Source organism: Apostichopus japonicus, chromosome 13 (genome assembly GCF_037975245.1).
Source record: "Apostichopus japonicus isolate 1M-3 chromosome 13, ASM3797524v1, whole genome shotgun sequence".
NCBI lineage: Eukaryota > Metazoa > Echinodermata > Holothuroidea > Aspidochirotida > Stichopodidae > Apostichopus > Apostichopus japonicus.
The window spans coordinates 12,532,522-12,551,706 of NC_092573.1; the positions used below are offsets into that span (position 1 = coordinate 12,532,522).

General features: G+C 34.3%; 1 protein-coding gene across 1 annotated transcript; it reads right to left on the reverse strand.

The window, feature by feature from the left end:
* Positions 1-227: 227 nt before the first annotated feature.
* LOC139979024 (uncharacterized) lies at positions 228-18,610 on the reverse strand. The gene is made up of 18 exons (XM_071989659.1): positions 16,811-18,610; positions 16,197-16,427; positions 15,303-15,499; positions 14,272-14,706; positions 13,702-13,836; positions 12,353-12,438; positions 11,962-12,082; positions 11,313-11,385; positions 10,723-10,920; positions 7,007-7,411; positions 6,405-6,635; positions 5,852-6,048; positions 4,829-5,269; positions 4,217-4,351; positions 3,493-3,578; positions 3,145-3,265; positions 2,658-2,730; positions 228-1,475 (listed from the first exon to the last, which is right to left on the reverse strand). Exons 1-18 carry the CDS (start codon positions 17,144-17,146, stop codon positions 1,269-1,271), a joined length of 3,708 nt encoding a protein of 1,235 aa, XP_071845760.1. The 5' UTR covers positions 17,147-18,610; the 3' UTR covers positions 228-1,268.
* Positions 18,611-19,185: the final 575 nt, after the last annotated feature.

Here is a 19,185-nt window from a genome sequence, read left to right on the forward strand (position 1 = left end):
TATGTTAATAACTTGCAACAAAATCCTTGAATGCAAATCAATACAAGAAAGAATTTCCGTTTAATTCGACAGTTGAAACAATACAAACCTACGCAATTGTTTGTTGCAAAATGACGAACTGATTATGAATTAAATGTCATCAATTGTAGCAAAATGATAAATTGAACATTTAACAAATCTCGTTAAAACAACATTTTGCAACAAATTGGTTGAAAACACTCGCAGCATAATTTCATCATTTCAAGATTTTGCAGCCAAAGGATGACTTGCAGCAAAATTGCAGAAAGCAATGTTAACATTTGACTGCACATTAACTTTTCCATAGAATTGAAGTACCTCACAAGACGTCTTACAATAAGGTTAGGGCACTATGGGAACAAAGTACAATTGTATAAGCATACCTTAGATACGGAGACACAGAGAATTTACCATTTTGTAATATGTGTATTTCATCGCAATATAGTATTATTAAAACGTTACTCTTTCTACTACAATTTATAAAGAAAATAGAAAATAAATATATCAAGTTTAGAGAATAGTATACTTGTAAAACTGCTTTTAAACTTCTCTGAACGAGTTGTTGGTTAAGAGTTCACTTGATTTATTATCTGTTTTTCTCATTCATGAAAAGACCCTGTGGCCTTCGTCGGAAATACTTGGTAGTGGTATGACAAGTTCAAAATGTAACACAATGAAAGTGACTCTAGGTAAATGCAAGTGATAGAATTAGTAGCGAATAAACCATGACTATACAGAAAGCGGATTAAGGAACAAAAAAGAACGGATTACATATGTTTATAGAACTCGTAGTTGTTTAGGAGGTCCCAAGTCTTTGTTGAGACCGGTGATATAAACTCAATGCGAATAATCCCCTCGATTTCGTGTGTATATTTATATATAATTGTAATTCTAAACAAACTTTATAACTTGTTTTATTTATATTCATGATTATTTATATATATTTATATATACATATATATATTTATATGACATCTCGTTCAATTTAATAGAGAATTGATTCGATCGGACATAAACACCATATGATCATGAACCATTTCTGACAGCTGGGAAATACAAATATGTAAGTGTTCAAGAAGAACAATTTGACAATGGCCTACTATCATATGATTTATTCTTATTGCTCGAGGCACTGGTCAGTGCCATTGTACTTTATACTGTAAACACTTGATGAGGTTGTCTGTTGCAAATTTGTTGAGTTCAGAATAAATAAAGCACCTACTCTGTTATAGGTCTCTATTAATTCACATTTACGAAATATTTTCAAGTTTAAACGCTTCGTTTTGGTGACCTTGTTCTTCTTTCTTTCGACCTTTGGACCCCATCATCTGCCTCAAATCTTCACTGGTTTGAGGTTGTGATGTTGTACGAGTATCTGGTAGAGTGAGAACACTGAAAGCAGTCACCACTGACAGAGAGGCCATCGTTATTAAGGAAAAATTGGGTCTAAATTCATCCTAAGAGAAAAAGAAAGAGAAAAAGACTAAGTCAGTGTTCTTACACAGGGGCGCAACCAATATATTTATGGGTGCATAAGCCCCCCCCCCCCTCCCACCCCGTCGCAGACTAAAGTCAGGAAGAGCTCAGCCTCCCAAACTGGCAGACAGAATGTTACAAAAATGTCTAGTGTACTGTCGAGTAACTGTTTAGGTTATATGTTTATGCGGTACAACCTAAATAGTCAGAAATTCATCAAGGCCGTCTCAAAAGTTGCAAAATATAGTTGCACCATTTTGCGTGTAAGCACCCCGCATTTTATCAAACGTTCTCACAGCGGATTGGACACCCCTTTTAGATTTCCAAGTCTATGCATCGGTTTTGAGATAACAACATCAGAAGTTAACTTGTCTTGTATCCCAAGTGAACTTAGTAACGCCCACAGGTATGATGTCATAGATGCACACTAAAATATGTTGCTTTACATTAAACATTTAAATCTACTCTTAAAAATTGGGATGAATTCACATTGGAATGTACTGCAACCATTGGGGTATTGTTCACATATTACTCTAAGGTAAAGTTCTAAGACCCAATCCAAAATCCATGGATAAAACAATAACTGAAAAGAAATAATCATAAATAAATAAAAATCAACAACTGTCCTTATCTAGGAAACGAAATCGGAATTGCAAGCAAATGTATTTTGTATATGTTCTTCATTCATTAGTACAAACAATAAATGTTCCTCTTGAATATTCTTTCCAAAAAAAAATGTAATTGTTACTTATAAACAAAGATAAGATGATCTCAATCACGTGTTCTCAATGTATCTCAGCCGTATAACAAAAGGACAATAATGAATTTTGGAATGAATTTTCACAAACTTGAAAAGATGGTTCTACCAATAGCTTGTGTTTTTGTTAATGACCGTTCAGCTTCATTAATAGAAGTTGTGTATAAAGTGTGTATAGCTGAGTAATACGCAATGGTAACTAATATAAACATCAAGCAATATTTACATATTGAACAATCACATACCATCTGGCATGCATAAATGGAATAACACGTTCCATTGAATCAAAAGTATGATATCAAATACTTGGATTAATTTGACTATTTGATTGAAGTTGATTCATTCGGGTAACCTTCATACTCCCTATAGTTTTACTCCCTAAAAGTTTATAATAACTATAACTTACCATATAGAGCATAAATGGTGCTAAAATTGCGCCAATTCTACCAAGGCATAAGGTAAAGCCGTTTCCTTTGTTTCTGTGCAGTAGAAAATCGTCACACATTTTAAGTTTTAATTGATGACATTTAACAGCATTAAGTGCGTACTAAGTTGAAATTGTTAGTTTTTCTCATTTATTAAATTGCAACATAGAGCTCATGAAGAGAATTTAAATTGTAAACATTCCTTTCAAATCGAAACATCTAAACTAAAAATTGAGTTCATTTAATACTAATAATCCATGTGGACTTTTAAGCATCAAGTAACAATACTGCTAAAGGGTTTGTATAGCTACTGTGAACTAATGAGAACCTAAATATAAAATTCCTGCTAAATTCTTATACGGGTTTTGTTTTAATTCATGACACAAAACACTGATGATTCGACAATCTGACTTAATATTCAATCGACAAATATCTTTCACATTGTGTTCTATAACAATTTCGTCTTACCTTATCGTAGTAGGGTACAATTCCATTACCAGTAACATCAAACCCGCCAGTGTTAAGACTACGAAAAATTTCCCAGTGAGAGATAGAACGGTCTTCAAAACACTGAGATCAACCCCTTCTTCTGGAGAGAATAGAAACTGTTATTTGTTTTTTTTTTTCTTATTATTTCCACAAAGTAAATATCATATGGAGATTGAGTGACTGAATGAATTAAGAAGAAATGTCTTTAACAGTTTTAATTAATGTGGATGTTATCGTAAACTGTTCAAAATGAAAAATGACCTCAAAGAGAAGAATGAAGAACTCAGATATTGTATTAGTGTAGAAATTTATCACAAAATCACTTACTTGTCTCATCGGGGATAAATATTATCAAAATCAAACTAGCCGCACACGCGAAGAAGCAAATACTAAGGGTATAAGTTCGTCGTATCCTGTGTAAGCCACAAAAATAGAAACAGAACAATACTGCGAAAAGTGCCAATTTTATATTTAACAGTTATTAGACCGAAAATACCCAATCTTAAAGTAATGCCTTTACACCATATGAACAACATATACCTTTATTGCTGGGGCTTTACCCTTATAGAATAAAATCATGGGTGGCTCCGCCCTCACCTCCCCCCCCCCCCTTCCCCTACCCCCACCGGTAGACATAATATTTCAAAGAAATACATAAATATGCAATATGTAGGCTGGATACAACCTTAACATTTATACAAATAATACTGTTTCAAAAGTTGCAAATCACAGACATTCAGAGTCCGCATCTAGCGAGAAAAATTAGTTGGTTTATTTAAGCTTGTCAGTCAGTCTGCCAGTCAGTCATTCTCAATACATGTTTTTTTATAGTTCTGGATATTAATATTTTCATTTCTCTTTTCCTGCATCTTATTTTATGCTATTGCTTCTTTATCGTTTGCTGGATGAGGATAGAGTGGGGAAGTCTTTATTCTGTTCTTTTTCAACTAGCTTCCTTATATGGTAAGAATGCATTTAGTTTTACAGTTGGGCAGAAACATTTGAAATCAAAGTAAACAATGATGATCTAAACCAAATAATGTTTACTTACAAGTTATAAACAATTGGAGCCAAAAATCGTGCAGGAACCTCAACCAGAGCGCTATAAAAGAAATTCAGGTAAGGATTGCCAGCTAAACGTCCAGTGCTTAAAGCGAATCCAAAGTACACGATGGTATAGCAAAGTCTATTAGACAAGTGAAAAAAGAAGAAGGAAAGTTGGCATTGAAAAGACAAAATACATTGTGATATGTAGAGCACATCATAAACTTGATGAGGTTAACCAAATACAGTCTTCACCAGAGACAAATAAAACATTCCTGATGAATAAAGTTTTGCAATATTAGAACTAAAGTAACGACTGAATCAAATATGTGTTTTGCAATATAACATGTAATGACATTTTTGAATGAGATTGTATTAGAAAAACATTTATAGCATGGACTACTAGTGTGGAAAATGTAAAAGGTATCACGTTTCCTATGTCGACAACTCGGAAACCAAAAGGCATACTTAATACGCAAAGAAATGCTCATACACTTCATATTATTATTTGATAATATTAGACCTAATATTTGATCGTCATACCCGGCTCTGTCACTTTCATTTAATCGAAACTCCGGACACTTTCAGATGTTTTTTTTTTAGTAAAACTGATTTTTACCTTAAAATACCTAACACCAAGGTGACGTGAAGAACTGGTGGCTTAAACAAGTCAAAATAATTATATCCTTTGGTCTTGGTCTCCTTTTCAACTGGAGTCTCCATTTGTCGATTGCGTTCTTCCTCCAAAGATATGTTATATGTATCATGGGCCGCCAAAATTCGCACTGGACCTGTCGTTATGTCATCCGAAGATACAGAAAACGTTCTTTCTTTTTTCAATTCCGATAAATTTAGATGTATCACTTCTCCGTTTTTGGAAGCAGTTTGTTCTTCTACTTTCTCGGTTACTGTAGATATACCATGAACATGCTCTGGTTTCGCATCATAAATAATTTTTGGCACTTCTGATCCATTTTGCTTTGCGAGTTTTCTTATCAAATCGTCAGTCGCCTTGGTTCTGCCTTTACTGCTCAGCCATCTCAACGATTCTGGTAAGAACCTGTCGAATTATTACACCGGTACATAAATACAAATCAATATGTACGTAAGTATTGCAGCAATGATCTTTTGCATGATTGTGAACTTTGATATAAAAAATTATGGATTTTTTTAGAACTTTATTAGAAAAAAGTTTGCTGACCATAAATATGTGACGTCATGGCATGTTATAGTAATAATAATAGATATATACTTATATATATATATATATATATATATATATATATATAATTATAATTATAATTATAATTATAATTATAAATATAAATTAAAGCATCTCTAACACAAATTATGGAATAGCTTCATAAGGAATGAATTATCGTTTGGTAATACGCAAGCTTTGGCTATCCACAGTAATCAGTCTTAATTTAATTCAGTCAGAGATCCCGTAAGATATTAAATTCAGAAAAAGTCAGCCAAGGCGATATTATCGTAATATTGTTCTCAGTTCGGCTTTTCGGTACCTTGCGAAAGAGGTTAGTAAGCAATGGGCTAACTCTTATGTCTTATCAAATTTGTTGAAATTAACCTACACAATCAAGTTGATAATATGATGTACAAAAAACATGGTAAGCAACCTTACCACATGCCACAAAGACCAAACGCGACAGGTGAAATTATCGCCAGCTGAAAGTACCGCCAATCGCGGATAAGAAATGCCAACAGGGCCATAAACATCAGACCGAAGGAAAACGATATAGCTGGAACAGTCATGGCTCGATTTCTATATTTAGGAATCATGTATTCTGATATATTACTGCTAAAGCAGACCCAGACAGCCTTAAGGAGAAGAGAAAGACCAGAACAACAGATTCTTATTTTATTGCCTTAATTCTGAAGTACTAAACAAACTATAATACGTGCAGCATTGGGTTAAATTTCAAGTGTAAATGTATGAATTAAAAACACGTTTTTTATACTATAATCTAATGAAAAGTTTCTTTACGTTTAAAGAAATTTTTAAAAGATAGAGCATAACAACTATCTGCAAAATTGTATTATTTTTCAAGATGAATCGTCAGAATCGAACATTTGAACGATATGATGCATCAAGAGACTGTTATATACATTAATATATCACGCATTTTCTTGTCAGGAGGCTTTGTACTGTTAAATTGACGTAAACCATATCTTACCATTTGTGAAAAGCCACAAAAAAATCTGATTATCACAAACATCGTGTAATTTGGAGAAAAGCAAATGACAATCCCAAACAGAGCATACAAGAACAATGCCAAAAGGAAGCTGGGTCTTCTTCCATATCGATCTGCTAATATTCCAAAGACGAATGCTCCAATGAAGCCTCCCACTTGTAACACCGACTGGCTAATCTCAGCAACTGCATTCTGGTCACAGACTAAATCCCACTGTTTTAAGAAGTAACGAAATGTATGAAGAATTATTATTGCGAGTGTTCTTTACAATATAAATGACTATGAGATGAAAATAAACTATAATTTTAGCAATATATTAACTAAGACGAATTGACTACATATCCATATCAGGTGGTTTCCTTTACTCTCAACATTAGGGCAGGTATAGGACTATTCAACGTTAGGGAACAATGCGGTTCATATTTCAGGACATTTAAACATTTGTTTTCAAAGGACATACGAGAATAAGAGAAGCTATTGCGGTAGAAACTGTTTTGTTTTTATATTCGGCAATTTAAGATTTACGTTTTTGATAGTTCGACTTCATATCTTTTACTATGGAAGAGACAATAATATTACTATACCTCACTTATAATCGTCTCTCCATAGACATCGGTCTCATATTCCCAACCATTTTGACATTCTCTTGTCGAATTCCTGATGTCAGGATTGGAATATTCCAAACATTGAGTATACACAGTATCACCATTCTCAGCCTCCTCGATAGGAACAGATTGATTTAAAAGATAACCGTCTCTCAAAGTACAATGATGACTCGGCGTCGCTGCTAGAAAGTTTATACTCTGCCCAGTCATGGGTAAAAAGAATTGGATGTACGCTGAACTGACCACAAAGAGAATCTGAACCCGTCCAAAAGGGTTTAACTCAATGAGTATGCGATCAATAGCGGTCGCATCCATGGTGAAAATGAATCCGATATATGACAAAGGAACTCTAGAAAATATCACCTCAAAAAAAATACTTTTAAATTAAAAGAACAAAATCGTAAGTGGATCTATTTCTTCTTTATCGTTTGACTGCATTGCGTCTTCGTGCTGGTGCTAATCTTTGGGTCATTGATAAGCCTTACCTAACCTTACCGTGTACTTTCTCTGCGACGTGCATTGCCATTTGTGTCGTCCTTAAACAACTTCGAAACTGTATTATTGACCGAATACGTAGTAAGTTAAAACGTGACAGTTCATTAAGCTTACTCTACCACTGTATCTTTATTCACCTAAAGGAACGAACTTGCTCAAAGAAGAATTGTCCAGCTAAGCAGACCAAAGTTGCAAGTGACCATGAAGTCCTTCCTCGCAAGTAAATCAATAGCATAACGTATGTAAACCGGTTTAAAACCACTATAAAGCACTTGTGACATGAAGGAAACCGTAAACAGGAATATACACTAGTCGCACTATAAATTGCGTCATATCACTATGAACTTTGTACCTAACGTGCTTATACACCTGTGTGCCGGCAGTTCCTGGACAGTTTGTATGCCTTTCAGACCATGGTAACAATAATCTAACTATCGAACTTGCCATGAACTATTAATCCCATCAATTAGGTACCTTAATGTAAATACTTACTTTGTGTGGGTGATATTAAACAAGTTTACAAAGATGCGTGTAAAAGTGTAAACTAATTATGGATCTGCAGACATCGATTTCTTCTTGGCCATTTTAAACGATATGTAATTTTGAGAGCAGTTTCTCATGATACATGCGATACTCTGTGACGTTCATTTTGATGACTATGAGTTGTCAACCAGTAGTTATATCTTCATCCGTTCGTTGATGAATGCTTGTAAGTGTTCGTGTGAACATTTAATTTAATCTGTGTGTCTGAATCAATTTAAAAATCAAATCGTATTGACATTTGGCAACTTCTATCTATTCATTTTTGTTTACTGCAATATATTTAAATGCAAGTGTTTTACTCTTCATTAATATATTTTCCATCAAAGCATTCGATAAGAAAAATCAAAAGGTTAAAGAAATTCATTTTAAACTTAAGTTGGCAACCCGTCTTTTTTTCTCGAACTTTTATGATTGACTTTTCATGAATATTTTGCCAAGTAAAATGTAAAGAAAACCGTTTCTTTTCTGTTTAAATGCGAAGTCGGTATCAGGCATAACAATTAATAAAAATGTTAATATGAGCGTGGTACTTGATCCCAGTCAAAACAATTAATCCCAGCAATGTGTGCCTTCAATTTGCTTACCGCACAAGTTATCTCTCAAGGGTCGCATTAAATAATGTATTTTATCCACCAGTCTGTTCTGTTTCCTTTCTGTAAACTTCAGCTTCTTTAGCAACGAGGTACTTCATATCACTGTACTAAAGCACTGCTCAACCCGATTGCAACTTTTTTAATCAACTTCATGTGATCGAGTGATTATGTAATTTCTTATATGGTATCATGATTCCTGGTGAACAGAGCAGACGTAAAAACATGATCTGAGCCAAAAATGCCTGAAAACTCCTTCTATAAGCACGCTTTTATCTAAACTAATGTCAATCTATTAGAAGTAATATATGATCTCTGAGAACATAAAAGTGAGTCAAAGGTCCAAGGCGGTAGACGTGATAAGGTTACTTTTGTTTCCAAATACATATTAAACGTCTGCACCAGTCTGGGGTACTTTCATAACCACATGTAAAGTAGAAACATAAACACTAGTTATACAGTTACGTTTCGTTACTCTTCATTGTTCTGAACAATGTCCGGAAACCTGATTGATATCCCCCAATTTCCAAGATGGTGAAATTGAGTGACTGTGTTGTATTTAAATTAAGGTATTCAGATTTACCTTATACACTTGAAATCATACTTTGAAGGTTAAAAAAAAGTCAAATCCTGAACATTTGATGTATACAGTCATTATAAATATTCATTGCATCTACGACTAGCCAATAGGAATCTGTTTACATTTAACTCAGACAAGGAAAAGTCCATAAAACAGCCATGTCTATGCTCATACAAAAGAAAGAGAGAGACAGAGGAAGAGGGAGAAGTGGAGAGAGAGGAAAACAAAGCATCCTGAAGACATCGAATGTTCGTTTGTTCGTACCGATGAAATACGTTGTGATCGAGGGTGTCATATTAACCCCTGGAATGTTATTTGAAAATAAAAGAGTTCCTATCATTATAAAACGTATTATGTGCTGGCTTGTTCTCTCCTCATCACGAACTTGAAATGTTACCAAATTGTTGCGTAGATCAATTAAAGGGGACACAGACCTCACCGTCATCTTTCGCTTATACGACAGAGGTCGTTTGTACAAAACAACTTCATCAAACCGTTCAAACAAAATGGGGCTCCGTTTGAGAGATATCCTAGTTTTAAGGTCCTTTCTGGAATTTTGTCATTATTTTAATCTGTGATGTCATAACGCTACTGGCTTAAACCTGTAACGTTCTCTGTTTTTTTTATTTTTCCTATTTTCCAAGTAAGATGTTTACAGTGTTGCCACTGCCACCAATGGCCTTGCATGTGAAGGAAATTCTTGACATATCCCGAACGCAGATATCGCTGTTTGGGGGAGGTTTTTTATGATGATGGTTATCTCTGTCAATTGCTTTAATAATAATGGTAGGTGTTTGTGTCTCCTTCAATTAATACTTGTCATGTTAAAAGAGTAACATGTAACAGATAACCACCTGAAGAACAATTCTACCAGCAAGAAGGAAGATCACGACCTCGCGCCAAAACCATGTCAAACCTAACTTTAAAAGTCCAAATTCAAGTCTTCGGTTTGAGCGGTTTTGTTAAGAGAAGACTCAATATTAAGCTGCAGCAACACTAATTCATAAGCTCAATTTGTCCAGAAATGTTACTGAACTTCTATTCTAATGTATAAATTTGAAAAATGTACAATTTATTAATAAAAAATGTCCATGTTTTAGCTGCAAGAAAAGTACCGCGCCTGCTTACTGTAGCTATATATATATATATATATATATATATATATATTTATTTATAAATATGTATGTATGGGTAAACAACAAACACAGTTACGTTGCAGTTAATACAAAAACCATTTGAAATAACTTTGTCATTTTGAGGTCCACATATCAACATATATTATTATAGGAAAGTTGACACCAAAACAGAAAAATGCAACATTCTGAACGATATTCAGTTAGCACTACTAACCGAAATGAACATAAAGGTATGTAGTATTACAACGATTAATTTTACACATAAACTTAGTAATTATTAGTAATTATAACTTTTGGTATTCTAGCAAACGGATGTTAAGTTTCATCTGATTGTGTTATAACTTATAATTTTGTATCCCCTTCAAAAGCGATATTATCATGGCCATTGGCGTCTTTATTCTTTCGTCTTGTCTTCATTATTATCCGCAGGTCCTTAGTATCCTGAGGTTGGGTTGTTTTACGAGTGTCGGGTAAAACCAGCACACTCAAGGCTGTCAATATGGACATAACTGCCATCATGATGATTGAAAAGTTCGGTAAAACGTTATCCTAAATGATGGACAACAAGGGGAAATATGTTTAGTAAGTTTAATATGTAATTGATATCGAATCATCTTTTTTACATGCAAAGTCAGTCAATAAATTTGAAAGAAGTGTTCAAAACCTCTGTACTATTATATGTTCTGTGTAGCTTCGATGAAGCCATAACAGGAATACACATGGAGCAATAAGAAGGATATATATATAAATCTTTGACAAAATCTTACACATGAATCAATTTACGGTGTTACAATTTATCACAACTTTCATTACAGGCCCTTATCGTTTTCATGATAATAACAGAAGAAGCGATCGGCAGTTAATAGCTACCTTAAACACCATCGCTGCAAGACACGGCTACTTACGGACTCTAATCTAAGCAATGAAATATTCATATTTACCATGTAAAGCATGAACGGTGCTACGACTCCTCCAAGTCTACTCATGCAAACGGTCCAGCCATTACCCATATTTCTGACAAGAAAAATGATTTCGCATATTATCATGATTCTGACATAATAAAGAATGATTTAGAGAAGATTTCTGGATGCTGCCTACCGCTTATATTCTATAACATTGTATTTTCAATAACAGCAACTATAGAGATTATTTGTTTATATGTTAACATCTATAAAGTAAATCTCTATAGTCTTCGACGATATCCAGTGATGAATATTTGTTACATATATATCTTCATAACAAGAATATTGCTATTTTGCTGCCACATGCAGACTGATGTACAATCTCTCATTGCATTGCAGTATGTATTGATGCATGCTGATATTTAATTGAGCGCTCTACCCTCTTTTAGTAATTGTGTTTTATGAGAAAACGGTATAAATGCTCATTACAGTTATATAGGAATAGGTCATTTATCTTCAAATTGTACAGAGAGACGCACAATATACCATTCTGTACCAGAACGTATGAAGGAGTTCCTATACAATATCGTAACCACAACATATGCATGATTCCTTTTATCAAATGCTTCTGGCCTAGTGAATTGTCAGTTAATATACAGTTGCAACATTTTATCTTTAAGTGCGGTACCTGACCGTTGTTGGATATAACTCCACCACTAGCAGCATGTTACCTCCCCTGGTTAAAACCACAAAGAACTTTCCAAGAAGTGATAGTACATTGATCAATGTTCCTAGATCGACGCCGTTTTCTGTGTAAAGAAAGAAACACTGGTATTGAAAGATAATAGTAACGTAACAGTTACATACGCTACCGCTGCGAATACCACTCAAGAAACTACATACATGTTGTTACAACAACGTTCATTTCTCAAATGGATATAGTCAAAAATTCACTCAAGAGATTTAGTCGTTTCTCGCAGAGACATGAAGTTATTAAAGTCATGTAATTGGATTTGAGTCAAGATCGAGCATCAAAATGAATTCAAACCTAGACAGTGAAGTACGGAGTTAATACTCACTTGTCTCAGGGGGTATGAATATCATTATAATCAGACCGATACCACACAGTATGTAACAGAAAGTAAGCACGAAAGTTCGACGAAACCTGCGATAGAAATAGACCAGAATGGAATAATAATTAGGAAATTAAAAAAAAAACTGCAAGTGTCAAAACTTGTGAAAATGATGAACGAATCTAATATAATACTTGAAAATAACCGTTTGACGGAAGTGGGCGTTCGTGTGTAGCAAAGAGGAACGAATACCGCTGTTACCCAATTATAAATGGCCAGCTCCTTGCCCCACCCCATTTCCTCTGTAATGATACCCATTTTAAACCATAAAAGACCGTTATGGTTGTGAATTCGTCGGTATCAATTAAAATAAATATACTTTGAGATATTTCGATATAATAATATTCATAAGGTAGAAATTTAAGGACGATACATGCACGTATCATATCAATTGATGCGTGTTTGTCAATTCATGTTTACAAAGTTAAGAGTATTTAAAGCTCGACAACATCATTGCTAATTCTACATACACCATACGGGTAGGAACCTTAGCGTGTACTTTGATCTTCCTATCAAACAAGGGTCCCGATACGAGATGTATACCTAATTTCCATCTGATAATTTCCCACCCTGAGTCATCAAACCAACTCTTTCTTTCAACCAAGAAATTAACATACAATAGATTTATTAATGGTAAGCAAAACACTGAATGTTTCTGCCTTTTATTTTGTGTCGCGTGTCAGTTTGAGTTCAATTCAATTTCTCTGAGCAACATTACTCTTTTTTGCGCATAGACGTGCTTAGCCTGACAAACGTCTAAATTGCGACAAATTTGTTGATTGTGTATTTTTTATGTTTTGTTTTATACATTGAATGATAACCTGCACAATATGATACGTTTTTTCATTCTTCTTGGAGTGGAGAAGAGATAAGTAACTTTCGACCAAAAACTCACGCGCCTTTTTGAAATCCAAGTACAAAAATATTCAAAACGAGATTTCTTTTCGATGGGTTTCAATTTATGTACTGTTAAGGTTATGTGCACGATCAATCTTAACCAGCTTTCCAAGTAAATGCGAAGAAAATAGAAGATTCAACAAAGGAGAAGTTACCCCTGAATATAGCAGCCATAAGTGGACTTTGAATTTACGGTGGCTATATATAGTGGCGAAAATATGTCCCTCTTCTAGTTTTATATGTTTTATTATATGCTTTATGTTATGCCATCTGAGTGACAAATGCTTTGATTTCTACTTTCCTTGGTGTTCCTTCCATTACGAGTTGTATCACACCCATATATGCAATACGGTTTGTAACTCGCCTAAGTGCAGATTGAACAATTTATTGTTACTTACTTTCTATAAACTATTGGAGATAACAGTCTTGCTGGTACTTCGACAAGTGCACTGTAGAAGAAGTTTAGGTACGGGCTACCAGCCAGTCGTCCAGTGCTTAATGCAAAACCAAAGTAGATCATGGAATGTGTAAATCTGCAAATTCAACAAATAGAAATCCCTTAAATATATAGATACTTTTTATTATCGTAATCTGTGTCTAGACTTCTTCTGCTACGATAGTATTGGTTTAATCAAGATAGTCTACAGGTTAATCATCCTAAATAGCAGTACGCAATATCGGATTTCAGTTGTCTAGCCTGTTCTGAAAGATCAATTCGGGTGAAGCTTATATTGATTTAAAAGGTTCCTCCCAAACACTGTTTTTGCTAGAAAATCAATTTTCCTATAAAAAAAGAACGGACAAGGTGTACCATATACTCATTTACTGGAAAATTAACACTACTTCAATCCAGATATATATTGTTTACCTAAACGATAAAGTCAACACTTATTGGTAGTGTGAAGCAGCGTGAACGATTTTCTAGATGAAACTAGGGTTAACTATACAATTGAAATATCAAAGCTTACCGTAAAATGCTGATAACAATGGTGACTTTCAAAACAGGTGGTTTGAACAGGTGAATGTAACTCTTCTTCTTTGGCTTAGCTTTCCTATCGATTGTTGTCGGTTGATCAAATGCATCTTCTTGAAGGCCGTTGGCTATTGCTTGGCTAGTCTTATCTTCGTCCGTTAAATCTGACCCCGGAAATATCTTCTTTGGAACTTTATCATCTGTTTGATTGTCCACGACTTTGTCTAAGGTAGGATACTCTGATTCTTTACCGTTTTTCTGCTCAATATTACTGCTTATGGAAAAGGCATTAGCAACTTTCGAAGTCTTCATACTGTAAAAGTGTTCTGGGATATTAACCTTGTTTACCTTTGCAACAAGTTTTACAAGCTTTTCTGCTTTATTATGTTTCTCTTTTCCTATTAACCATCTAAGGGACTCTGGTAGAAACCTAGGATAAACGAAGAAAGTGACAAATTTATTTCAGTTATTTTCTCTGCGTTACATTTGCACATTTCAATGATTCAGACGACACTGTTTAACATACATTTTGTAGTGTGATTTTCCATGCCCATTCGCTTATCTTTTACGCTATCATATTTATCTCCCATGTAATTTTTAAGCTTTCTTGAATAGATCGATTTTCCTGTTTCAAGAAAACCGTAAAGCTCCTTCAATCCACGATAGCTGCACTATACGTACTGGCAGAATCGGGACATTACTTCAAAGGTGTGATGTATTTTTATAGATGCCAATAACAGAGAAAACAACGCTGTGAACAACTAAAGAGCCATGACTACTTTACCAGAGCGTATTAATACGGCCTAGTTTATTTAATATGAAGGTGTGTGGCTGAAAAAGTGCTTACAAGAAGCGTTTGAACATGCTATATTAAATCTCTTCGTATCCAGATATCAATTACTTTCCACTTCGTAAAGTTTACATAGGTGATGTCAACTTTACGAATCAGTTAATATCACTGAACATTGAAAATGACAATATTATGCACAGCTGTATCATGAATAGTAATCACAGAGACATTCTTACCACATTCCAAACAGAGCAATAGCTATGGGTAAGACGATCGCCAGCTGCAGGTAACGCCAATCTGGAATAAGGTACGCCAACGGAGCCATAAACATCAACCCAAGAGAGAAAGTAATAGCAGGCACATTCATGGCCCGATTCCGATGTTTTGGGATCATGTACTCCGAGATATTACTACCGAAGGGAACCCAGATGGCCTGTAACATAATTAATATACTTAGGTATAAAGAACTATTTCTTGTATAGGTACTCATTAGTCCTTTTGTCTTATCATCGTCTCTCCATTCCGTCTCACCGCACTTTGTTCTTTCTAACTTTTTCCCTAAGCATTTGTTAAATACTCCAATTAAATTGACGGTCTGTCCATTTATCTCTTTTTTTTTTATTGTGTACGTAGGTCTGTTTTCGTTTCAGTTAGCCTCTGAAGAAGATCCTGCTTGGATCGAGACGTAAGACACTGAAACATTTATATATGTTTCAAGAAGGTAGTTATTACACGTATATAAATTAAAAATGGTATTGGATGTCGTTTGAGGTTTCGTTTACGTGATAATTCAGTACATCTTGAGGAGATAATTAAAGAAATAGCTACCTTCGATATGCTCAAACAAGAGAAAAGTTAGTTATAGACTTATATCCAATACAGATGTTTCACAGAACACCTGCTAACTTGAGCATTCCCTAGAATACTCATTGTGACTATAACTATAAGAAATATGAAGTTCCCAAAAGTACTCAAACCCCTGTCAAAAATTTGTGTGAAACGCGATGGGTAATCCATTTCGGTAACTTTATTTGCATTAAAAATGTTTTACTGTCTTAATGGTGTAACATATGCTATTGAAAACCGTTTTCGAAGGAATTTAAAATCAAAATGTTGGCGTAATAACTTACTATTTGTCCAAAACCACAGAAGAATCTGAGAATAACGAACATCACGTAGTTTACAGAGAAGCAAATGGCGATACCAAATACAATGTATATAATCATGGCGATTATAAAGCTTGGTCTTCTACCGTAGCGGTCGGCCAACATCCCAAAAATTAACGCGCCAACTAATCCACCAGCCTGTAATACCGACTGACTGATTTCTGCTGCCGCATTTTGATCACACACCAAGTCCCACTGTAAACATTAAAAACAGAAAGAAGAGGGAAAATGATTTGCAAAGATTGATGAAACTGACAAAAATGCCCATAGGTGGCAAAAGCTCTTGAAGAAATAAAATTAGGAATGTAAACTTGCCGTTTATGAAACCGCAAAAAAAGTAAAGTAAACACAAGGAAGTTATTGCTGAAACTTATAAAAGGTTCTGTAACATATTTTCTAATCGAGAGAAGGATAACCCTGTCAACTAAAGACGCAACATTCATATGTACCATATCATAAGATCGACGAAAATGATCTTAATTCATACAAGCCGCATTGAAGTAAGAATTAGACATGAACATGCATACAATACCGATTTACTCTTCCCTACCCCAACCCAGAAGTTAACTTTGGCGTACCTCGGTCACAATAGTTTCTCCGTAAACATCATCATCATATTCCCATCCACTTTGACAACTTTTGGTCTCGTTCTGGTAGTCTGTATTAACATATTCCTGACACTGAGAGTAAACTTCCATACCATCATCATCAATATCCACAGGTATGGATTGGTTAATAAAATATCCTTCTCTCAAGGCACAGTGGTGGTCTGGTGTTGCACCCAGAAAGTTGATACTCTGACCAGTCATAGGCAAGAAAAATTGAAGGTAAGCTGAACATATCACAAACCAAATTTGAAGGCGTCCATACGGTTTTAACTCAGTCAAGAGAGAATCTATTTCGGATGATTCCATATTTTTTTCTTTGGTGCACGCAGTCCGAGAAAAGTATGCAACGATATCAATATCGAGCTTTCTTTAAATCTTCTTTTTCTTCAAACGATCGTTCCCGATTGAGTGAAAGAAATCAGATGCAATAAATGGATTGATCTATAACTGAACATATTCTTCCATAAATTACATAAAGATCAATGAAGAGTCTTGTGTGACCGATTGCTTTACAAAATGGAAGTATGATAAATACCTACTTCCTATATTATCTGCGTTTACACCTCATGTTATTTCACAGTTGGTGTTTGGAGATTGAAAAATGCCTCAAGTTCATAGGCGATACGCAAAGAATGATATTGTTCTGAAATTTGTCTGATAAGTAGTTTGTTCAAAATCGCAAAGAATCGCAAAACTAGTCGTAATATATATATATATATATACAAAAGTAAAAAGAACTGTCAATATGAAAGCCTCCGAAGCTTGGAACAAACGTAATCTAACTAAAAGTTATCGCAAAGTTTGTTTCCAAGCTCTTGCAACGTGTGACGTCTATAGCATGGATAGTCAGAGTGCTCCATCTTAATATAGCGACACGAACGCCGGTAACCTGTCAATAATATTATATCGTTTTATCTTAAAGTAACATGCTGAACCCCGAAAAGATTAACTTTTTCTTAACGTTTGCTAACTTTTTTTCATTGAAAATCATTACCATCTTTACTAATAGCGTTTATGGGTATCATTACATTTCGTAATAATATCTAAATGTGGCAAGTATATTGGGACAACAGTGTTGACATAAAAGAGTAGTTGACTACTTAAATTAACGATCCTTAACTATAGCTTTCTTTCATTTTGCAGTATCCATCTGGAGTTGCCTAATACATAGAGTATAGGGAAGCCTTCTCGTCAGTGTTTAACAAGTTATAGTTCATTTTTGAAGGGCAAACATAGCAGTGTTAAACTTGTAAACTACTTAAGAAAGTTGGATAAAGCCTTTTGATGGTAAAACACGTGATTTCTATCTCATTAATTCCCATATACTGAAGATGAAGCTTTAAAAGGTCAAAGTAGAATATTGCTGCCCATTCCTAATTTTAGATGACTTTTTTATCTCCTTGATCGATACACTCGCAGTCTTACTAGTTCAATGATTGATTTTACTGGTAAATACAAATTTAAATATGACTCAGTAATGGTACACTGAATATTGACACTTCATGACAAAATTGTCATGAAATATCATTTCTAAAGGTCTTCTATGGGTTCAGACTGTCAAAGGGAAACAAGATTCGTTTGATCTTCCGGTTAGGATTTTAAAGTCTTCAGACGAATTATGCCTGGCTCTGTCCCGATTATCCAGCAGCACCAGTATACCTTTCTTACAAATGTTCTCTACACCATATCTGAAATAAATTGAATCAGGATCATATCATCGCTACAAACATCTTATTTTAAGTAGGGTCATGGTACTATGGAATTTTATTTTAAGTTTTTGTATCGTATCTTTAAGGTTATATATATATATATATATATATATATATATATATATATATATATATATATATATATATATATATATATATATATATATATATATATATATATATATATATACATGTATTCTTATCTTGTGCAGTCAGAAATGTGAACCACATATCAGGGATCGCATAACGGATCAATAGGGGCAGGGTTACTACTTAACGGCGAGTTGGAACTTGCCTATCATCGATATGGATGGTGAGACAAAACACGTACAGAAAGTACAGAAACAGCAACGGTGTATTAGATTAGATTTATTAGAAACGTATTAAAAAAATGTTAAGTAAATCATTATTTGTGAAATTTGAAATCTAAACGGAATATTGTAACAATATTGGAAAAAGAATGATTCTTCCTGCCGAGGTTTTGCTTGTTTTAGTTTTGTTGCTCCAAGAATATAGGTAAAGTTTACAACCTTCACAAGCCACAAAAAGCTACCAGGTCTGTGTTCTATGATCATGATACACTTCTATCAGCTTTGCAACAGTTCAAGTGGAAACATAACTTTCTTCGAATTTGAC